This window comes from Manacus candei, unplaced genomic scaffold (assembly GCF_025592945.1).
Source record: "Manacus candei isolate 608988 ecotype Guabito, Panama unplaced genomic scaffold, ASM2559294v1 h1tg000092l, whole genome shotgun sequence".
Taxonomy (NCBI): Eukaryota; Metazoa; Chordata; class Aves; order Passeriformes; family Pipridae; genus Manacus; species Manacus candei.
In genome coordinates this window covers 198186-219065 of record NW_026138140.1, presented here as the reverse complement: position 1 = coordinate 219065, position 20880 = coordinate 198186, and the positions used below count along the sequence as shown (strand labels likewise).

The window sequence follows — 20880 nt, the reverse complement described above, 5'->3', positions numbered from 1 at the left end:
ACCAGATTAACATGTGTGCTGCCTTCCTGAGCTCTGATCTGCACCTGCCGCTCTCCCTGTTGATGGAGGCTGCTGTGTAAAGGACAAGCAAGAGATGGGCGTTTGGGGAGGAAACCACATCATGCCAGCACTGCCCTTCTAAAACTTTGATAGTAGCAAGGTCAGGCTGTGGGGCAGCTGGTCTTGGATGCCTCTCTGGGCTGTGTAATCAGTGTGATCCTGCTCCTAGAAAGAGCCAGCTAATTAGTGCTGTTACAATAAGTGTATCTGCATGGCTAAATAGTTCCTGGCTTCCTTAAGTGATACTGTTAAACATTACACTGTAAATACTCACCTTTTGTTTTGCCTTTGCCGTCAGAAAGCTATGCTTGGGGTAGGGGACAAAAATAAAACTCACTTTCTCCATAAAAGCACTTTATTTAGTGGTCATGTTTCAGTGTATTATCAGTTGTCACTTAGTTGTACTGAAATGTGCTGTTAGAAATACTCTAAGAAATGTACAGAGTTATCACTAAAAACCTGAAGTTCAGTTTGGATTGCATATAGGAAAAGGAGACAAAGGAAAAAAAATAATCACGTCATCATTTTTTCCCTTTGATAAAGTTACAAAATATAAAATGATAAAATGAAAGTATTAATTGATTAGGGAAACAAAAGTCACAGTGGACTATTTACAGTAAAACACCCTTACAACAAATTGCTGTTTTGTGCTCCATATGGATTGAGTGAGTGTGCCTATGTAAGAGGATCCCCACCTGTCCATTCTCCAGACTGTCCATGCCCAGGAGGAGCTCCCTGGATGAGCTGCTGGGGAGCCCAGCACCTTTCACTGCTGTGTCCTTGGGCCACCCTCAGCACATCATTCCAGGAAAGCTTCCCACTAATGACACTGCTTCAAGGAGGAAGCCTTCAGCAATCCACATCAACCCTCTGTTGGCCAGAAGTGCTCTGGATTTATAACAGCTGCCTGAGAACAAATTTTGGTGCACAGAAGATAAAGGGCTGGCTGAAAGCTGTCTACTTACATTAGTTTGTCTCAACTATTTCTCCCTTCAGGAGAGGCCTCTGACCTTTGCAGAAGACTGCCCTTGTACCTTTTCCCTGTCTTGTCAGAAATGCCACAGAGCAGTACAGTTCCCCTTCAAAGGCCTTTTCCTACCATATTAATTTCTGCTTATTTTCCTGCAGCTCAGACAAGATGCCAGCTTAAACTGAGTCTGATTTGTGGAAGAAAATAGGAGCCATGTTCATGAGAAGCAAGTCCCATCACTCCCCTTCCCAAAATGAGGTTTTCAAATGAGCTTTGAGCTCTTGCTTTTTCTTTGAAAACAGACCTTCTGTTCGAAAACCTCCCTTTAGGAAGGGAGAATCCTGTCTGGTTTTGCTATTCCCTTTTTTCACCTCCAGCCCTCAGGCCATATCACCCAACCTCGGGGGCAGAACTGCCTCCCTGCACCTTGGAAGCCCATGTAAACCTGTGGCAGACTCCACTCACGACAACTGACCACACTGAGGGGTCCAGAACCCAGGCCTGTCAGCATGTCTGAGGTTTGGCTTGTAAGTGCACAAGGAGCAAAACCAAACCTTGTGTCCAGAGCCACCTGCAGTGGTACTGTTCTCATTGCAGACAAGCCCAGAGTCTCTAACACAATGTTTTCCCCCTCAGTGAACACAAAAAAAAAAAAAAAAAAAAAAAAGCAAAAGTTTTGAAATACTATACACAATGTGTGGTGGAAGCACTACACACTTAGAAAGAGCAGCCTTTTCTGGGTCATCTTCAGAGCACACAGACATTCTCATCTTAATTCAGCACCTCACTTCCCCCAGTCCCCACTGTTGAGTCTGAGCCATGAAGCCAAGCATAGCACCCCACTGTGTCATCTCCTCTGGCCTGGGGACGATCTGCCCAGCTACAAGGCAGCATTGGCCAAGTCTTGCTTCCTGATCACAGCACAGTTTCTTCCAAACCCAGATTTACCATCAGCTGCTTTCCAGGCCCGCAGAAATGCCTGCCTGCTTGCCAGAAAAGCCAGTTGGGGTCTTCCACGGTCTGATTCCAAATTCTGAAGAAACAGATGCTCTTTCTCGCCCTTCCAAGTTACCCCAGTTGGCAGCAAAGAAAACAACTCGGGAAAGACACAGAAGATGCAGTCTGGTGACTCAGGAAGGCTCCTGAAGACTCTTGGTGCCCAGAGAATTCTGCTTCTGTCACCACCTCCTCTGCAGAGTAGGCTCAGAAGGACCTGCCTCGGAGAGGCATTGCAAGGACTGGCTGTGGAACGTTTTGAACAAGAGGTGTGACAGAGCCACTCAGTCCCTGGTAGCATAAACTAAACAGCTTGTGCTTTCTCATGCTGCCACTGAGAGGGATCCGCTCCTCTTCCAGTGAATACCTATTTTTGTTTGGCTCTTAGTGAGACAGCCACCCCTCAGAGCCCTTTGGCAATACGATCATGATTGCACATGAAAACAAACTCATAAAAAAAGTGTAAATGAGGTTATGTTTAACCCATGAGACCACACCTGCCCCCCTCCCCCCTGCCAGAGGACAGGCTACACCTGATCTGTTTGGTACTCGGAGGCTTCTGATAAGCTTTCGGAAAAGCTCAGAAAGTTTTCCTGGTATTCAGAGCAAATGATCTCAAATCTGTAATGCCTGAACTCCACTGCAAAGGTGCCGAAGTAGCACAGGAAGCACATCACCAGGCCCCACTGGATCCTGGAAGCGTGCATGTGAATGCCCTGCGCCATGAGGATGAAATCTGGAAGAGGAAGGGTCAAGGAGAACTAGTGAGAGCAAAGACACCGACCGGTATGAGAGAAAGCCAACAGGGAAGACAATCTTAAACAATCAAAGTCACACAGATGACAGTCAACCCATCCAGCCATCATGAGGAGAGTGTGAATGGGATGCCAGAGAAGAAAGGGATGTCAGGTGTCCAGTGATGCCCATGGAGCACAGCAGCTCTCCTATACCAGGGCTTCCTGATCCCAGATCAGGCTGATAAACATTTTGAGAGGGAAAGATTTAGGTGCAGAGAAGTAAGTGCCTTGCTCAAGCATCCAACTAGCCAGGGACAGAACCAGCAAGCTGGGGATCTGGCTATGGGCCTCTACCTGCCAGGAGCCTCCCAGTGGGAACTGTATCAGAACTCTGAACCACAGGCAGTGGGAACACCTTTTAATCTACACTATGAAATCTTTCATTCTCTTTAGATCACCTGCAAAATCATCCCTTCCTTTGAAAACTGGAAGTATCACTCTACACAGTATGGCACGTTATACTGAGAGGAAAAAGAACACTCTTGGGGCCAGAAACTGTCCTCCAGGCTCATGTGTCCATGTGCTTGGACTGCATATTGCCTGGCATCAGGGTCTCACTGCTGTGCCTTGGGTTGTTTTGCAGCACTCCACAAAAGCAATTCTGAGCTTCCCTAAAGCAGAGGACACATTCCTGAGCTGAGGACCTGCCCTAGCCCAATGCACATCTCCTCTAAACCTACCGTCTCCCATGTCTGTCAGGATTTCCTCTGCACTCCAAATGTGCAGGATCACACATCTTCACAGGTAAAACAAACAAGCAGCCTCTCCCATGCTTTAACTGCACAACAGCAGGTAATTGGAGACTTTTCATCTTGGGCTTAGTGTAAGCAATGAAAGCTTCACTTCAGCAAACAGCATTTTGTGTCTGGCTTTAAGGATCTTCTACTTTTCCTGTAGTGCAAGAGTTATGCACAAACTGCATGGAACAGGGAGCCAGCCCCTGGCCATTGCAAAGCTGGCAGGAGGGTGCAGAACAGGACTCCTGCCTCAGCCTGCCCCCCTTCACAGAAGGCCTTCAGTGCCTCAGTGCTGAGCAGCCAGCTGGGAAGGGCTGGGAAGAGCTGTAGAGGGCTGGGCACACCCAGCGTGTCAGTACAGGAGCAGCTATGCCCTGGCTCACCTAGCTGCTCCTGCTCCCAGCTTAGCAGAAACCTCTGGAGATGTCAGCGCAGCCGGAGCTCCCCACGTGCAGCCCTACCCCAGACACACAGGAGATATTGGCTTGAGGCAAGGGGAGGAGGGGAGCACCACAAGAACCCTGCTTCTGCCACATTATGTACACCAAAGCCTGATGCTCAGCTACAAATTTTTTCAAGGAAGCTCAAGAGGTGACTGATGTCACATCTTCATGTCAATCTGCTATTCCTCTGGACACTGAAACGTTCAAACCCAGACAGGTCAATAAGGAATTGTTTTAAGAACAGGCTGTTTCCCAAAAAGGAGGATAAGCTTATTCCTCAGCATTTATTCCTGCCCTCTTGTTTAACCCAGCACTAATGTTGATGCAACTATGCATTGAATGGATCCACCCCAAATAAACACCCAGAGCACGTCAGTGCTGGTGCGAACAGAAGGGCTGGAGTGGGGCTGACAGGCACAAAGTGTAGAGGAAGCCACACATACATCCAGTCTGAGTGACCACAGACCCCACAGCCCAAATCCCATTTGTAAAGCACTTAGTTTTAACCTGAAGCCCATGTCACCCAGCAGCTCTTGACTGTGATAACTGTCTTAAAAGGCAGAGCTGGATATAGCACTCTGGAGCATTTCAACAAACACGTCAAAATCTTTTCATCATCAGAAACCCAATTTCTTTCACTGTTCCTTTGTTCTCCTGGGAATTTTTATCTCAATATTTTTCATAGTCTTAAATGCTACTGTGTAGGTAAGAGTGGTGCCATTAAATCACACAGATACTATTCAATATTGTAAGCACTTTGGATATCACTAACTAAGAAGCTTTAGAAACATTTATGAAGGAACTGAGCCCATCTGTGAAGCAGTGCATCCTGGTAAAACACAAGTAGCAAAATGAGCCAATCATAGAGCAGTGCCATGAAGACAAACTGAGTAGCATTCCTAAATTGTTTGAGATGCTAGGGCAGATGTGGGAAGAGCCAATGTTCCCTGCTGCAGAAAGCATTGGACACATACGATACCTGGATTCCCAGGGAGCCAGACAAAAGGATACAGAGCACCACGCAGAGGGTGATGCTGGCTGAGAGAGCAACTCGTGGAATCCCGGCTTTCCGCCCCTCATTCTTCAGGTTGATCTTGAGGGTAAGGGCAGACTGGATCCAGCATGCCAAGGTTCCAAAGCCAAAGGTCAGCGATGTGCCCACGTTGTGGATCTCCTCATCGTTGGAAAGCTAAGAACAAACAAAACGGTGATTGTTTGAACACCACAGGAATTATTGGATAGCTAATTGGATTGCTGCTGAGGTGGGATGGGGGAGAGTGAGAATCACTGAGGTGTGAGGCAGAGATGCTGTATCATTTCTTCTGGCAGAGGTGTAAGGTGTAACATAACCAAGATGAGCTGACAGCTGTCACAGTTGAGCAGATCACCTACCCACAGCTCAAGCACAGTGGAAAATGCAGTTGCTTGAGGACTGCCTCCACAGCTCCCTGACAAGACTCGCAAACGCAGAGCTCCGAAATAAATCCTTCCCTGGCTCAAAGCAATGGTCGGGGCAGGCAAGGACAACCCCCTGGGTCTTGTGCAGCTCCTTGCAATGGATGCAAATTGTGCAGTCTTCAGTGCCAGCTGCAGGGAGCAGTGCTGCCTGAGGCAGTGGGTAGCCAGAGCCCTGACACCTCCACCGAGCTAGCACATGCCAAAACACAAGTACATGCTCCTGGTTTGGCAAATTTCTCCAACCAAACTCCCTGTCCTGCCCATCCTTGACCATTGGGGTCTGAAGCAAATGAACCCAATCTCTCTGGAGTGCAAGTGCTTCTCTGTTCCTTGGGCTGCCATGTCTCACAGGGCACAGTGGCTGTGCAATACTGCAAGGCTAAAAGGCAGCCAGGTTCAATAAGCAAGAGTCTGCAAAGAGACCCCTTGAGGCTGCAGATCCATTCACCAAGTCCAATATTAAGCCAAACAATTTCCCTTTCCCCTCTGCCTCTGAGGCTTTTTCAGAAAAAGAAACCATCAGTCTGTAATTTCTTTCTGCAGCCTCAATTCCCGTTCAGTGATTTTACAAATCCCTATCAAATAAGACACAATCTTCAGGATAACAATCTTGGTGCTGTGCCTCCATTGATCCTCTCCTCTCTATCCTGAGTTTTTTCTAAGGGTAGGTCCAAATCATACTACAGGCAAAAATAACATTGAGCTGCCTTTCCCAGGGTAGTCTGCACTGCAAAGGACTCACAGTTATAATGTTCCTCTAAAACAACCGATCTGTAATTTTCCAGAAATATGATTTAATGCCACATCCGTCTTAGCAGTCAGCTTAGCACGGACTATGTTCTCATTACCACATGCTTTCACATCTGGCAAAAGATCTAAGCAAGGATACAGATGACTAACACAGAGCGGATAATTAGTTCAGAATTTATAACCTGGAAGACCAGGTCCATAAAAGTCAAATTATCTCACACCGCATTCATAAGGAAAAAAGAAGTCAACTGTAAAAGACACAAAGTTCCTGCAATTACTCTATAACCCAAGGGGGTACTCACCCTTTAGAAAACAAGTACCTTTTCATATTGGCTCCCTGTCTGCAAAGCGAGGAAAGTAGCCTACACTGACCTTTCTCAGTTCCTGCCATTATTGGGGGTCATTACTTGCACCCCAGGGAGAGGGAGAGCATCAGAGTCAGCAAAGAGATGGGGAAACCCAAGTGCTGCTGACTTGAATGCTTTGATTTTCTCTGCAGACCTAACAGACACACCCGTGAACGGTGAACACAGCAGACATCCATCCCTACAGATGTGGTAGATGTTTGTTTGTATAATGTTGCAAAGATCGAGAATGGGAGGGCCCTCGTCCAGGCGCCCATCATATTAGAAATCATAGCGCTCCTCTACCGTGTCCCTCTCCTGGCAGGTCTAAGAATCAGCAGGAGGCAGATTTAAAGCAACATATATTCTAAACGAAGGACACTGAACTGTCTGCTAAATCTGTATGGGCAGCTGTGCATCTGTTCGCACAGATGCGTACGTAAACTTCCCGCTCCATCCTTTTACCCAGGACCATCTGTGCCAACTCCCACAGCTCAAAAGATTCAAGGAGGTTCCTGCTATGGCTCTGGACAGGTCAAGTGTAAGCATGCAGGTGAAAATCCTGCTGGAAGTACAAGAAAAATTATTGCGGTCCTTCATCTCAGCATGTCACTGGAGCCACGTGAGCGGCAGACAGAGGTGGCAGAGCAGGTACAAAGGGGGCTGGGGCACAGCCAGACATGTTATCTCCTGAGCTCACATCACAGGTAGTTCAAAGACCTAAACAGGTCTGCTGGAAAAGCAGGAAACTCACATCACAGACAGAGCGGTCCAAGCCTGCAGTGCAGTACCTGAAAGTTGCCGAGTAGGGTCATCCCAAAAGAGGCCAAGCACAATGCCACCAAGCCGCTGACGTTCAGCCAAGGGTTTAGCACCTTTGGCTTCAGCTGAATGAAGCGCAGGACAGCCACAACAAGCGCTGAGAAGGAAACAGAACGCAAGGTGTGTCATTAGGTAGAACCTGCTGCAGTAAACAGCTGGCTGGGGGCTCACAGATCCCTCCCCATCTCTGCACCCAGAGGGGAGAGTTCACTGCAGGCCAGCTATCTTAGTGCTTCTGCATGGCCCCCTCCCGCTTAGTCAGGGACAAGACTAAAACCAGGGGGCATTTATCTTGTAGTCTGGTTACACTGAGCTCCAGGTTTCCTGTTGTCACGATGTTTTGTCTAGGAGCTGGGTTGCAAATTTTCTGGGGGAAAGAACACCTTCCTGTTTGCCTGTGAAGCTCTCAGCACATAGTCTATCACATAGACACCATGCATTCATTTTGTGGCAGCTGGGCTTCCACTGTTTCACTCCACTGTCGAGCTCTCCTGGGGGAGGTATGTCAAACCCCACTTGTATTAAAAATGTATGAATGGCACACACATATTTCTGCAGGTTTTACCATAATGCCCACTGCCTCCTCTCCTCCTTTGGAACAAGTTTTGTTGCCACGAACATAAGCCAAAATACTGCACTAATTTTCCATGAAGAACAGAACAACAGTCCTTCCAAGGTTACAATTACCCCAAGTGCTATATGATACATGATAGATACGATACATATGATATTACATAACCCCAGAAGATATTAAAATTTTATATTCTTCCCCTCCATAGAGAATGCTGCATGGAATAACACAGAAAGCCAGGCAAACAGTTGGCCTTCAGGGGGGATTAAAACCAGACCACTAAAAAGCTATTTAGTTAAACAGGCAAATTTCCTGGTTGCTGTCAAACACCTTCTCATGCTCATGCTCAAACTGATAGCACGCAGGTCATATTGCTGTAAATCGTTTGCCTTAGCAAATTAGATCTGTATTTTCCACAAAACCTCTGGTATAATACCAAAAACATAGTTTAGGAAAACAAGAGCACTGTAAGTAAAAAATACCCACTTTCGTGCAAACTGCAAATGACATTTCAGTTCACTGTCTTACAATTTTCCCTAGTAAATCAATCCACTCCAAATCCTTGAAAACAAGAGAACTCTGTTCCCCTAAAAATGGGGATTTCTTTTTTTCATCCCCAGCTAATTGTCAGGGACAGCCACCCTGTGACTACTTGAGCTCACATGTAGGAACTTTTTCATTTCTATTCTACAGTTTCATTTCTATTCTACAGAATCTTGAAATTATGTGATCTTTTTCTAAAACTCGGTAGGAATTACAAAAGGGATTTTAAAGTATTTTGTGCAAAAAAATGGCATTCTCAATTTCAGTAATTCCTACATTTCTAGTAGGTTTCTGTAGTTTTTCTCTCCTATAGCTTTGACACAACTAAAGTGGCCAGAGGTACAAGCTAAAAGCAGCTCTCAGAAGCACACAAATACAGCAGAGGAAAGTCTGACTTTATCTGCAAAGCAGATATTAGAACAGAAGAGACTATTTCTGTTGGAAGGGATCCACAACAATCATCTCATCCTACTGATGACAAATTCAGGGCTGACCAAAAGTTAAAGCATATTATTAAAGGGCACTCTCCAGATGCTTCTTAAACAATGACAGGCTTGAGGCATTGACCACTTCACTAGGAATCCTGTTCCAGTGTTTGACTACTCTCTCAGTAGAGAAACATTCAGTCTAAACTCCCTCTGATGCATCTTTTAATCATTCCATTGTGCCCTGTCACTGGATCCCAGGGAGAAGAGATCACCACCTCCCTCTCTCTGTCCCCTCCTCAGGAAGCTTGAGAGAGCAAAGAGGTTACCCCTCAGCCTCTTTGTCTCCAAACTAGACAAACCCAAAGTTCCTCATAGGACATTCCTTCCAGCCTGTCCACCAGCTTTGTCACCCTCCTCTGGGCACATTCAAGGACCTTCACAGCCTCCTTAAGTTGTGGGGCCCAGAACTGCACACGGTATTTAAGGTGAGGCTGCACCAATGCTGAGGACAGTGGGATAATCACCTCTTTTGAGGGGCTGATTGTGCTGTGTTTGATGCACCCCGGGATGGGGTTTGCCCGTTTGGCTACTGGGGCAAACACTTCTGACTCACACTGAGCTGCTGTCGACCAGCACCCTCAGATCCCTTTCTGAAGGGCTGCTCTCCAGCCACTCCTCTCCCTATTTATATTTGAGCCCAGAGTGACTCCAACCTAGGTGCAGGATGGAGATTTGGACTTGTTAAATTTCATCCCATTAATCACTGCCCATTGTTCCAGTCATCTAGAACTCTCTGAAAGGCATCTTGTTCCTCAAGAGATCCAACAGGACATCCTCATTTGGTATCATCAGCAAACTTGCTAATGGTGCCTTCACCTTCTGCATCCAGATCATTGATAAAAATATTGAACAGAACTGGCCCTAGTGATTGCATTATTCTTTAAACATGTCCAGAAGATCTCCATAATTTTTCCAGGAACTGAGGTTAGACTAAGAGGTTTGTAGTTCCTCAGGTCTTCCCTCATGCCCTTCTTGTAGACTGGAATAACACTGGCTGGCTTTCAGTTGGCAGAGACCTCCCCAGACTCCCAAGACCTTTGGTAGATGACTGAGAGGGGCCCTGCCAAAACATCCACTAGCTCCTTCAGGACTCCAGGATAAATCCCATCAGGACCAAGGGACTTGTGAGCATTCAGCTGATACAGCTGGTCCCTCACAGTTCCAGTACCTACAAATGGAAAATCACTGCTCCTGCACTTGTGGTCCTCTGACTCAGGGGACTGGGCAGCTCAAGGTCCATCAGCATTACTAAAGACTGAGACCAAAAAAAAAAAAAAAGGCATTGAATGCCTCCACTTCTTCTTCATCCCTATTAGTCAGGTTACAAGTCTTCAACAAGTATCCATCCAATATTTTCTTTAGATCTCCTTTTGCCACTGACATATTTACAAACACCCTTCTTGTTGTCTGAAACTACTCTGGCCGGTTTCAAATCTAACTGAGCTTTCCCATCTTCTCCCTGCACATACAACCCACAGCTCTGAAATCTTCCTGGGAAGCCTGACCTTCCTTCCACAGATCACACACTGGCTTTTTCCTCTTGAGTGCCACAAGGAGTGCCCTGCTCAGCCAAGCTGTTTTTCTGCCCCACTTCTCGACCGCAATCCCATACAGTGGGATTGCCTGGCCTTGTGCTTCTAAAAGGTGGTTCTTAAAGACTGACCAGCAACTGTGGAGGCCTAAGACCTCAAAAGCATACTCCAAGGGTATTTAGGGGGACCACTCTGTTGTCCTTTTTTCTCATTACAGCAAAAATTCTAAACCATTCCATGATCACCATGCCCAAGGCAGTCACCCACCATCTCATCTCCCACAACACACGTGCAGTCTGGAGGTTATATTTCCCTAGTTATATTTCTTTTTTTGCCACGGGAAGAAGCAGCAATGAAAGTGCACAGTTTAAAAGATTTCACACCATCACATTCCAGAACAGTATGTATGGGATATTACTTCTGTTTCAGTGACTCTTAAACCGAGAAAGAAACATTCCACTGGTGGTTCCTACCTAGAAATGCCGCCATGTTCATGACTTGACTAAACACACAGCTTGCAGGAGGTGCATCACCTGCAATACTTGAAAATATAAAGTGTGTCATTGTAACTCTAGGATGGTAAAGACACATAAATAACAACCATTATCAGAAGGGTAACTGGAAGAAAATAATTCACTTACCTTATATAAGGTGGTCTTTTGGGACCAGGTTTCCTAAGAGACATAGGCATAGGAATAAAGATTCAAGGTTTTCTTTTCCATTTAGCTTTAATTGTTTTATTATTTTAAAGAAACAAGTGATTGAACATAAAGCCACAACCAGCTCTTACCTGTCTGGTACATTTAGTGGGAGAATTTTGTTATCTTCCACTGCTATAAAGTACCTGTCAAAAAGAAAGAAAAAAAAAAGATGAAAGTGGTGTAAAACCTCATCCTGGCTTTCATTCCAAATATCACCCAAACAACACATTAAGTGTCTCAAAGCTCCCTGGCAGGATCTGCTGGAGGCAGCCTGTGCTTCTCTCTGCTCAAGCAGGCAGTTTTGCTTATTTCCCAGCCTAGCTATGTGCCTTCCTTTGTGTTGCATCTGGTTTGCAGGTCAGGCAGACAAAGAGGGTCACTGAACTGAGCTGCCTTAAAAATAACCAGCCAAGGCAATGTTTTCATTTTTAATTTGAATAATTTGATTCATCACGTTTACCATGGTCCTCCTTCCACAAAAGCTGTTTTAATACAGAGGGGATGGGACAAGAAGAACAACAAGCAATAGAGGGTAGACAAAAGGCTTAAGCTGCCCCTGCTGCTGAAAAACAACATCCACAGACCATGGCCAAAGCCACATCTTACAACATAAATGCTTCTCACGCTGAGCATAGCTGCTAATCACACATTTACTGCTCTCAAATTCATGCTGCAGTCATCTGCCTGCATGCTTGGAGAGAGTCCAGCTCAGGGAAATGCATGTCTTGTGTGCATTTTGGTAAGGAGCGTTAGGGAGAAAGTGAAGTGTCAGCATTAAGCTGCTGGCAGGTTCAGTGCAGTGCTGGATGCTGCAGATTTCGAGTTTCCACCCCAAAGCAGGGCCTAAGTGTTTCTCCAAGAGGTCTGCTGAGTCATTCAAAGAAAACATGTTTAAAGGGAATATTTGCATTTTTGTCTATCCCATTTCAGGCAGCTCCCAGGAACACGTGCCAGGAAGAAGGCAAGGTCAGAAGCTTGGCCTGGAGAGCATAGAAACTCAGAGACAAAAATGTGATCCTCCAAGCCATGAACTGGCAGAGACTGGCCCTTGCCCCTGTCGTGTGCCTTCCCAGCCCCACAGTAGCTCCAGGACACAGCATCCCCAAAAGACTCAGCCCACACCTCAGTGGTACTTCTGACTGCCCCAGCCTGACTTGCTCTCCCAAATAACCGTCAGGAGAAAACTTACACTATCCATAATCCAGCTGATGTAAACAGGGTAAAGACAAGAGGTAAAAACATCCACACGCTGCATTTCTTCCCATCCATACCTGCTGGAAACAAAGAACAACGTAAAAACGAAAGAAAGGAGGGGGCAGAGGTACCCACCCACCTTGGCCCCCCTCGTTTGAAAGCACAAAGAGCATCCACACAGAAGGTGACAAAGCATCAAGTTCCTAATGGCCACTGCAAACCTTTCACACTGTCACTACTGGCATAAGGGGTTAAGCTGCTGCACACAGGCAGCATCATCCACAGGGTGCACAAAAACCAGGGCACAAACAGCCTGGGGCTGTGGAGCAGGAGACTTTTCAGACACACCTACAGAATCTGAGGGGGTTTTCAAAGGATTTTTCCTGAGCATTTTGCACAAGGTGACACCACAAGACCCGCAGCCCTAATTCCCTACTACTTCCCACCGGCACAAGGCAAAGCAGCCTCCTACCCAGGATCATTACCAATTCCACACGCTGCCCCAGCAAAGCCTGCAGCACCAGGAGAGAAGGATGCACGTGCTGTGTCATAACCTCACAAAGCACACCACCGGCTCTCATCCCGGCCACAGCAATCAGCCAAAAATAATGTTTGGCCACACCCAGAGTGGAGCCAGGCTGATTGCCGGCACCCAGAGTGCTGTCAGGAGTCAGGATGAGGCGTTACAACTGGATGCAGGCACTGTGAAATCCTGCCTGTGGCGTAAGGATGCTGCGTACACCACCTCCCGAGGAAGCATCTGTCCTCCAGGCAAGATCACACTGGGTGAGCATCTGGAATGCCAGGGCTGTTCCTGTAATATGTGCCATTCAGAAATGCTGCTGTGTTGCTGTGCTGCAGACACAGAGAGTCCTGTCTCCCTGTGAGTCCTCTGACAACGGATCAGGTATTTCCTTATGCTCTGTCCTCCCCCATACATGTCCCTCCCAGCACTGGCACAGCCAAGAGACACAGAGAGTGAACAGCATGAGGCTCGTGGCTCCAGCACCTGTTTTACTTTCCCCAGAGCAGCAGTACCTGTGCCCCTGCACTCTGCTTCCCTCCCATAGCCTGCTGCAGGGCAGGCATTTCCTGGGGTCACCAAGGCCCACACGGGACAGCGAGGCACCCTGGGGTGCCAGGGCAGCTTGGAGATGATGGCCTTTCACTAAAGCCTGCTTGTATTTGCAGCTTAATTACCTCATCCAGGTAAAAGGTCCTTAAAGCAATGTCTCTCCCCTTTGCCCCAGAGAAGAAAGTGCCCACGCTGTTGTTTTCCTCCTCTCAGCTGCCCTGGCCTTCCTATATCTGCAGCACAGGAGCCATGGTCTTTCTGGGCTGCTGCCTTGCTCTCTCCCCACTGTGAAGACCCACAGAAGAGAGTAAGCACCCCCACCATGCCACAGCAGCCCCCAGCTCACTGCTCCCCCAAGGCAGCCCCCCCCTGCAAAGGCAATACTGGCTTGACTGCTCAGGGCCCCAGACACCAACTCCCTCTCTGCCTGATAGTGACAGAGGCTGAAGGAATAGAGATGAGGCTCCCCACACTCTTTAGAAGGCATGGCAGCCTCACACTTGCCTCTATAGGTCAGTTGTCTTGTTCTCCCTGCAAATTGCCTAACAGGTGTACAAAACAACACCCTGGCAGTACCCTGAGTCACACCATGCTTGCACAAAACCATGAGGCCGTGATTTGGTGCTGCCTGTATGGATAGCCTCGAGTGAGGTTGAACTCCAAACCTCAAAACACAGAACAGCAATCAGGTAAGGTCTCTTCCCTGACCTGGGAGCAGAGAGAACTGCAGACAGGGACCATGAAATGATGCCAGTATTAAGTATGTCGATTTAAAAGGCAGTCAGCTCCGTGCTTACAGATCTTTAGCACAGTCTAACAGATCAGAAGAAATTATCGATGAGGGGAGACTAAATTTCCACACCAATCTCACCTCTTTCCTCTCCTCTTGCACAGGAGACACACAGTGTTTCACAGCTCTGTTCCTGGCACAGCCCCCGCCGCAGCACTTCCAACTATTCCATGAAGTGCTGCCCTTGCCTTTTCCTCCCACTGCTCACCAGCAATGCAGCAGCATCCCTTACCTGGTGTTAGACATTACTCTGGTACTGGGAGACCCGTGCCAGCCATGTCAAAGACCACTTCCAGGTGGCACCTGCCTCACCTGTGCCCCTGATGGACCCTGGCAGCACGGTGCTTAAGTGCCAGTGCCCCACACAAGAGAGGCATAACTGTATCCAAGTTCCCCACTCCTGCCTTGGCTGAAGGAAGAAGGCAGGTAACATCACCTCCAGGTAACTACTCCCATTGATTCTCCTCTTCTCTCTGGTGGTGGCTGGACTAAGCCAAGGTAACACAAATCTTTCAGGTCAGGGGATGGCACATCTTATTGTTTACCCTTCCCCTTTGGAAAGGTACAAAAGATTCATTTACGCAATAAAAGCAAATAGCAGCCATAACACCTGGCTCCATTAATGGGTTGCCACAGCTCCTCCACCTTCCAGCATGCCTCCCAGCCAAAAAACAGCAGCCTTCACAAGCTATTTCAGCATTGTCTGTCATGCAGAGAGGGAGGTGGCATGGGACTTTTCCCTCAGGTGGAGCAGCGAGGCAGCACACTGGGACAAGGACTCCACACCAGAATGAAGTGGGGAAATATGAAAATACTGTCCAGATAATCATTACTCTGTGCTGAGCTCTAAAATGGAGCAAGGCCAGGACTAGTGCCCAACCTCATCAAAGTCAGAGCAACACGGATACAGATTCACTCCCTTGGAAAACAGCCCTGTGTTTAATATTCACTGTGCCACACAGAGTCCCCTTCCATCAACCACTAACAGAAAATGACATCTGAAATCATTGCATATTAAATGAATGATCAGCGCAGAGCACAGTGTCCTGATGGGAAGCCAGGTCCATAGTTCAGAGGAACACGTTCATTTGAGCCAGTTAAAAGGAACCACCCAGAGAAACAGCCCCCCCAGCACACACCTCATCACAGCTGGTTGGTTTGCACTGAGGACAGAGGACAGCACTCCCAGGGAGAACAAGGACCTGTGTAGAGCCAGGTCTTCACCAGAGCTCAGTGAACACCTCTCAGTGCTGGCCATTGGCACAGCCCAAACATGCTTGAATATGTTTTAGCATCCCCAGAGGATGGTTTAAAACCAGGGCTCAGCTCCTGCAAATTTCTCATTTACTCCCTACTGTGTTACTCAGGTGCCAGGAACAAGACTACATGTAACCTCAACTTCCTCCAAAGGAGAAACCACGGCATGTGCCAAACCTGCCCAGCTTTGCATTAGTGTTCAGCAGATATCACTCTCAGCAGTTGCCTTTGAGTTAACCTGTCCTTTTCAGGGATGTCCCCAGTGTTTGTGTCCTCCAGCCGGGAGACCTCCATGCAGACTAAGACCAGCACCTCTAACAGCAGCCAGGTACAAGAGAATGAGGAAGGCAAGCATCAGCCTCCTCTGCAACACCACAGCAAATGGTTTAGGCAAAGTAAAATGCCAAGAGCAATAGGAAAAATAGCCTAAATTCTTTGTGGGAAATGTAGAAACAAATTCTTTGACAGTTAATTGCTCCACGGGGATGACGTAAAGCCAACCTTCCTTTCCACAGCTCTGTTCTGCATTGTTGACACAACCAGTGATGCCAAATCTGAGCAGTCAACTCCAGCTGGCAATAACAGCCATCTCTGCCAGCCCGTGTTTTCCCAAATAAACACACTGTGACCAAGAGGCAGTTGGTAATTGCCCACACCCATTTGTCTTCCATTTTTAAGGCTTGCACAGGAAGGCCTTCAGCAACAGAAATCCCTCATGCTGTAATGGATTCACAAGACTAATAAAAATGTTTTCAACTTCACAGCTGAACCCAGCCAGAATCAGCCCACCTCCTCAAAAGCTCACACTGTGGTTTTCCAGTCCCTCTTGACACATGCTCTCGCACCAGCATTGCAAAAACCCTGTCAAGGTGCACTCCTGATGCCAGCTAATATGGATCAGAGTCCAGAATTGCAAAGGGTTTCACATTAGCACGGCCCCGGTGTTTGTCTTGAGAATTTCTCTTAATGCAGGCTTACTCCCTTATCTCCAATTCCATTTTTATGTCTAAATCTGCTCAGACTGTCAGCTGTTTGCTCTGCTTATATTACCACTGCCCCACTACGCACCCTCAACCAATTAAGCTTCCATTCCTCTAATGTACACACTTCAATTACAGCAGGCAGCTCACCAAACATATACTGCTGCTTGATCAAGGTTCATTTAATGTGGACATCTTAATTTCATCTGCCAAGCAAAGTTACAGGCTCTTCCTGAAGCTGCTTTCACCAGAGAACACGAATGTAAGGAAGGACAAAATTACCATATTAACATATATCTTTTTTAAGACTAAAGCATCCAGATGCATTTCAAATGCATAATAAACCAGAGCAACTCTCCTGCATTTCATAGCACAAGGCCACCGAGCTATTTCAGAGAATAGATACGAAGCCAGAAGCACTGGGAGAAGGAGGACACTGTTCAAACCACAGAGCGAGTCATAAAGAATTGCTGCCAGTCAGGAACAATCAAAGGGGAACAAACAAAATTTGTCTTTTGGGGGAGCCCACTATAGCTCTCTGTTGCTTTTGAAAGCAAAAATAACCACAGTCACTTGATACCTAATCACTGTAAGTGAGTGGATACAAACCAGCACATTACATAACCTGCCACCCACAAGTCACAAATGCCAACATAACAAAGCAGAGCATTTTCAGGTTTATCTCAACGTTTGAAGCGTGAGCACACAATGAGAGAGATAAGATGTGACAGAGTCTTGTAAATACGTAACAAAATGGTGGGGTAACAGGAAAAGAAGTGATCCCCTCTGTCAGCAGGGTATGACGTTCTGCTTGCTCTGGGTACCCGCCTACCGTCTCACGGATGTGCAGAAGTGCCATTTTCATTTATTCATATGAGAGGAATGGGAAAAGGTAAAGACATCTCTGGGTTGTGCACGGGGGAAGCAGGAGATGCTTCAGTAACCCTGCAACGATGTTGAGAGGCAATGCTTTCACCCACGGCAACATCCGTGCATGTTTCTTGTCTCTTCTCACACACCGAATGCACTCAGCGTGCTAATGAAATGTTCTGGCCAACATAAACCTATCGGACATAGGAAATGAAACCTTCCAGCCACCAAAAAGCAGGGGGCAGAAAAGGACATATTATTATCCACTTGCCCACATCGCCCCTCCAGGTTTCCCCCACGTAGCTGTCTCCTGCAGTTACGTACAGTTAATTTGTTATCAATTCTCTAAATACACATATACTTACATATATGCACATATAGAGATATATATATATATCCTGAGTGCCTTGGTAAGAAGACCACGCGACTGACAGATTGTCCGACCCAGAGATACTCCTGCAGCACTGCTGGGTCCCTACTGTCCTTCAAGAAGTGCCCTCAGTATTCTGCTTCCTGCTGCCACACATGAGTACTTACAGGCCATTTAGCAACCAGTGTTGAACTGCTGTGTTACAGGCAGAGACATCGACTGTGGACTCTTCTGGGCTGGCTCTGCCCTTCTCGCATCTGGCGTTGTACAGACCAGGCTCACCCTGCTTCAAGGCCACGTTCCTGGATGTCATAAAAGAAAATTAACATAATTTGCCACCGTAGGACCAAAGGGTTCTGCAGGCTTTGACAGCTCTGTGCTCTGACCCATGCACTTACATGAGCCCACACCGACTTCAATGAGGTCCCACTCATACCATGAGCAGGGCTGGGGCAGTCGTGGCCCTCAGCCTGCAAACAGGCCAAAGGAGGCAGAGGTAGGAGCTGGGTAAGGCAGAAGGTACACATCCAGTTCAGATGGAAAGAGCTGAGTCAGCAGACAGCCGAGAGCAGCCAGGGTGAGCCGAGGAGCACTACATTTTGCAGGTGCTGTGTGTCTGCTTGCCCCAGGGATCCCATTCTGCCTGGGAGCACCCACTGCAAGATTCAGCCATTCTGGCTCCTCGTGACCTCAGAGGCTGCACAAGTCAGGTGGCAACCAGTCCCCTGTGAGTGCTCCCACCATGTGTTGGACTGCCCACATCCCAGGGCAGATATTACTTACCACCTCTCCAAGGGCAGATATTTAGGAATACACACAGTGCCAGTAGCTCAGTGTGCAGCTGCAGTGTGAGCTGCAGGTTGTGCCCTGGGTGGGGGGAATGGCTGGAGCCCCAGGCAAGGGGCTGTGATCTGGCACCAACCCTTTGCCTGACAAAGGGCACAGGGACCTGTGGTGCTGTCCAGGGATGGCCGGTCAGCCAGAGACTCTGTAGGTTACAAAACAGTAAGAAGACCCCAGACTAAATATCACAATTGGAACAGGCTCACAGATTGTGAGGATATAAAAGCACAGGGATTCCTTAGTTCGGGGTCCCTCCCCAGAGGCACCAATTCGAGCTGTTTCTGTCCAGCTATTACTGCAGAATGATTCAATTCTTTAAAGGATCCAGAGATCTGGGACTACGCTATGGGAAACTTGGGGTCCAGGCAGTGAGGAAAACCTGTCAGACTGCCTGAGTGTGGGGTGTGTAGGGAGTCAAGCGAGACACCCATTGGGTCACTGGAACTGCCCACTGTGAAGGGGCTTCACTCCCAGCACTGAAAGTCTCAGGTGTGGGAGTGTGACTGCCAGAGTGGCTCCCGGATGGTCGGACAGGAAAGTTTCCCCAGTACAGAGATGCTCAAGACTGGGCTGCTTTCACCAGACTTCTGAGACACAAAGGAACCAAACCCCATAGTCTCTCACCACTGCCACCACAAGGGCATATTTTTCCCTTGCCCAATCCTTTTGTTTGGGATGTTTATGACAACAGCACTTACCCCAAAGTCCCAGCCAAACCCGAAAGCAAAGAGCTGATGGAAAATGAGGAGGACTATTTATCTCCTCAAAAAGCTCTCCCTGCTTCAGCTATGCAGTGAAGAAAGAGTCTCTGAAACTGTCTCACTGCTCTGCAAGTAATACACAAATGCAGGCTGATGTTATGGCAAAGCCCACAAAGTCAGAGGCACTGTGCAGTCTGTCCAGTGATCATCCTCTACCTCAACCACCCCAATCTAATGACCATTGTTTGAACTAGCAAAAAGCACAATGTCCCCTAAAGTACAGAGATCTTGTCAGTGTATTAATAGATTCATAGAGGTGTTTTATTTGCTCCCGAGTTCCAAAAACCACAAATGCCTTAAAGCGTCTCCAATCTGCCCAAGCAAGCAAAGCCAAGACACACATTACACCAGAAGGGGGTAGGAAGCCTGCCCAAAAGGTTTGTCCCATTATCAGGAAAAAAATGTAAGTGTTGGGAGTGGTAAAGAACACTCAACAGGGAGGTGAAACCTGGCAAAGAAAGAGACAGATATGTCATGTTGACTTACAGATAGCTTCGAAGGTAAGGAAAGACACACTAAGCCCAGGGGAACAGCCTTTGCAGAATGTTATTCCTGATCATATTGTCTCCTTTTCCAGTTTACAGATGAGAGAGTACAGGCCCTGGAAGCCCCAAACAGTTCCAGGTTTCCCTGCCTTTCCTATCCTGCCACTATTTTTTTCCCCCAACAAACACAAGACATACACTCAAGCTACACAGCTTCCCACGGAGTGTAAGGAGGGCTTTTCCCGCCTGTTTACTTTGTCTTCCACCTCTCTTGTCCCTTGTACTCTTCTTCTGTTCATCTTTTGGAAGCATAAGCTCCTTCCTCCACTGCAGTTTGCAGCTCTACGCTTTTGAAGAGATGTTCACTATCCCCAAAGCATTTCCTTCAGCAAATGCCAGTCGGTCTGCACTTGTCATGGGGAAAACACCCAAGGCCTGTGAGCTTTTAGGGAGTGTGGCATAACACACCAAGCTTTCTCAGGACAGTTTTCTCTCACCAGCCTCTTCAGCCTGAGAACTCATGCCTCCTCCACAAAAAGAGGTCCTCTTCTCCTTGTATTAACTACCAAAGCCTCTGAGAAGCAGCCATGAGATGATGGGCCGGAGGGTGAGCTACAAGGAATGGATGCGCAGTACCCATGACCTGGCTTTTGTCATTACTCTAAAGTAGCCCTCTCTGGCATAGAGATTGTCATGGGTACAAACCACCATGTCAGTCTTTTGACTCTGTTTAGACCTGTGGAAATCATTTGCCCTGAGACAAGTACAAGGTAAGCAATCATACACAGGCATTTTTGTGGTGTTCACCACTGCCTCGCCAGTATTCCTCATTTGTAGGAATTAGTAACATTTGCTTACCAGTGTCCCAAGCTGCTGCAACCAGAAATTGCTGTTTGTAGGGTGCTCAGATGAGCTATAAGAGGAAGGTGCCATACAGCCTTTCACTTCATGCAAACCTGTTGCAAACACAACAGACAGAGGGGACCAGGGAACAGCTTCCACCTGCTAAACGGTGGCCAAGCCTGCGTGACCAGCCTCTTCAT

At 47.5% G+C, this 20880-nt stretch overlaps 1 protein-coding gene across 5 annotated transcripts in view; it reads right to left on the bottom strand.

The window, feature by feature from the left end:
• Positions 1-397: 397 nt before the first annotated feature.
• TMEM150C (transmembrane protein 150C) overlaps positions 398-20880 on the bottom strand; it is a 29202-nt gene continuing 8719 nt past the window's right edge. For 3 of the 5 annotated variants that reach the window (XM_051768084.1, XM_051768082.1, XM_051768085.1), the window contains exons 2-9: positions 17916-18050; positions 12402-12486; positions 11302-11355; positions 11153-11185; positions 10985-11052; positions 7347-7474; positions 5015-5192; positions 398-2762 (exon numbers count right to left, since the gene is read on the bottom strand). In XM_051768084.1, coding sequence (XP_051624044.1) covers positions 2554-2762; positions 5015-5192; positions 7347-7474; positions 10985-11052; positions 11153-11185; positions 11302-11355; positions 12402-12486; positions 17916-17922 — 762 coding nt within the window. In that variant the 5' untranslated portion in view covers positions 17923-18050 and the 3' untranslated portion in view covers positions 398-2553. Of the gene's footprint in view, positions 2763-5014; positions 5193-7346; positions 7475-10984; positions 11053-11152; positions 11186-11301; positions 11356-12401; positions 12487-17915; positions 19356-20880 lie in introns of those variants that run through there. The other 2 variants (XM_051768086.1, XM_051768083.1) reach the window with 2 other exon arrangements.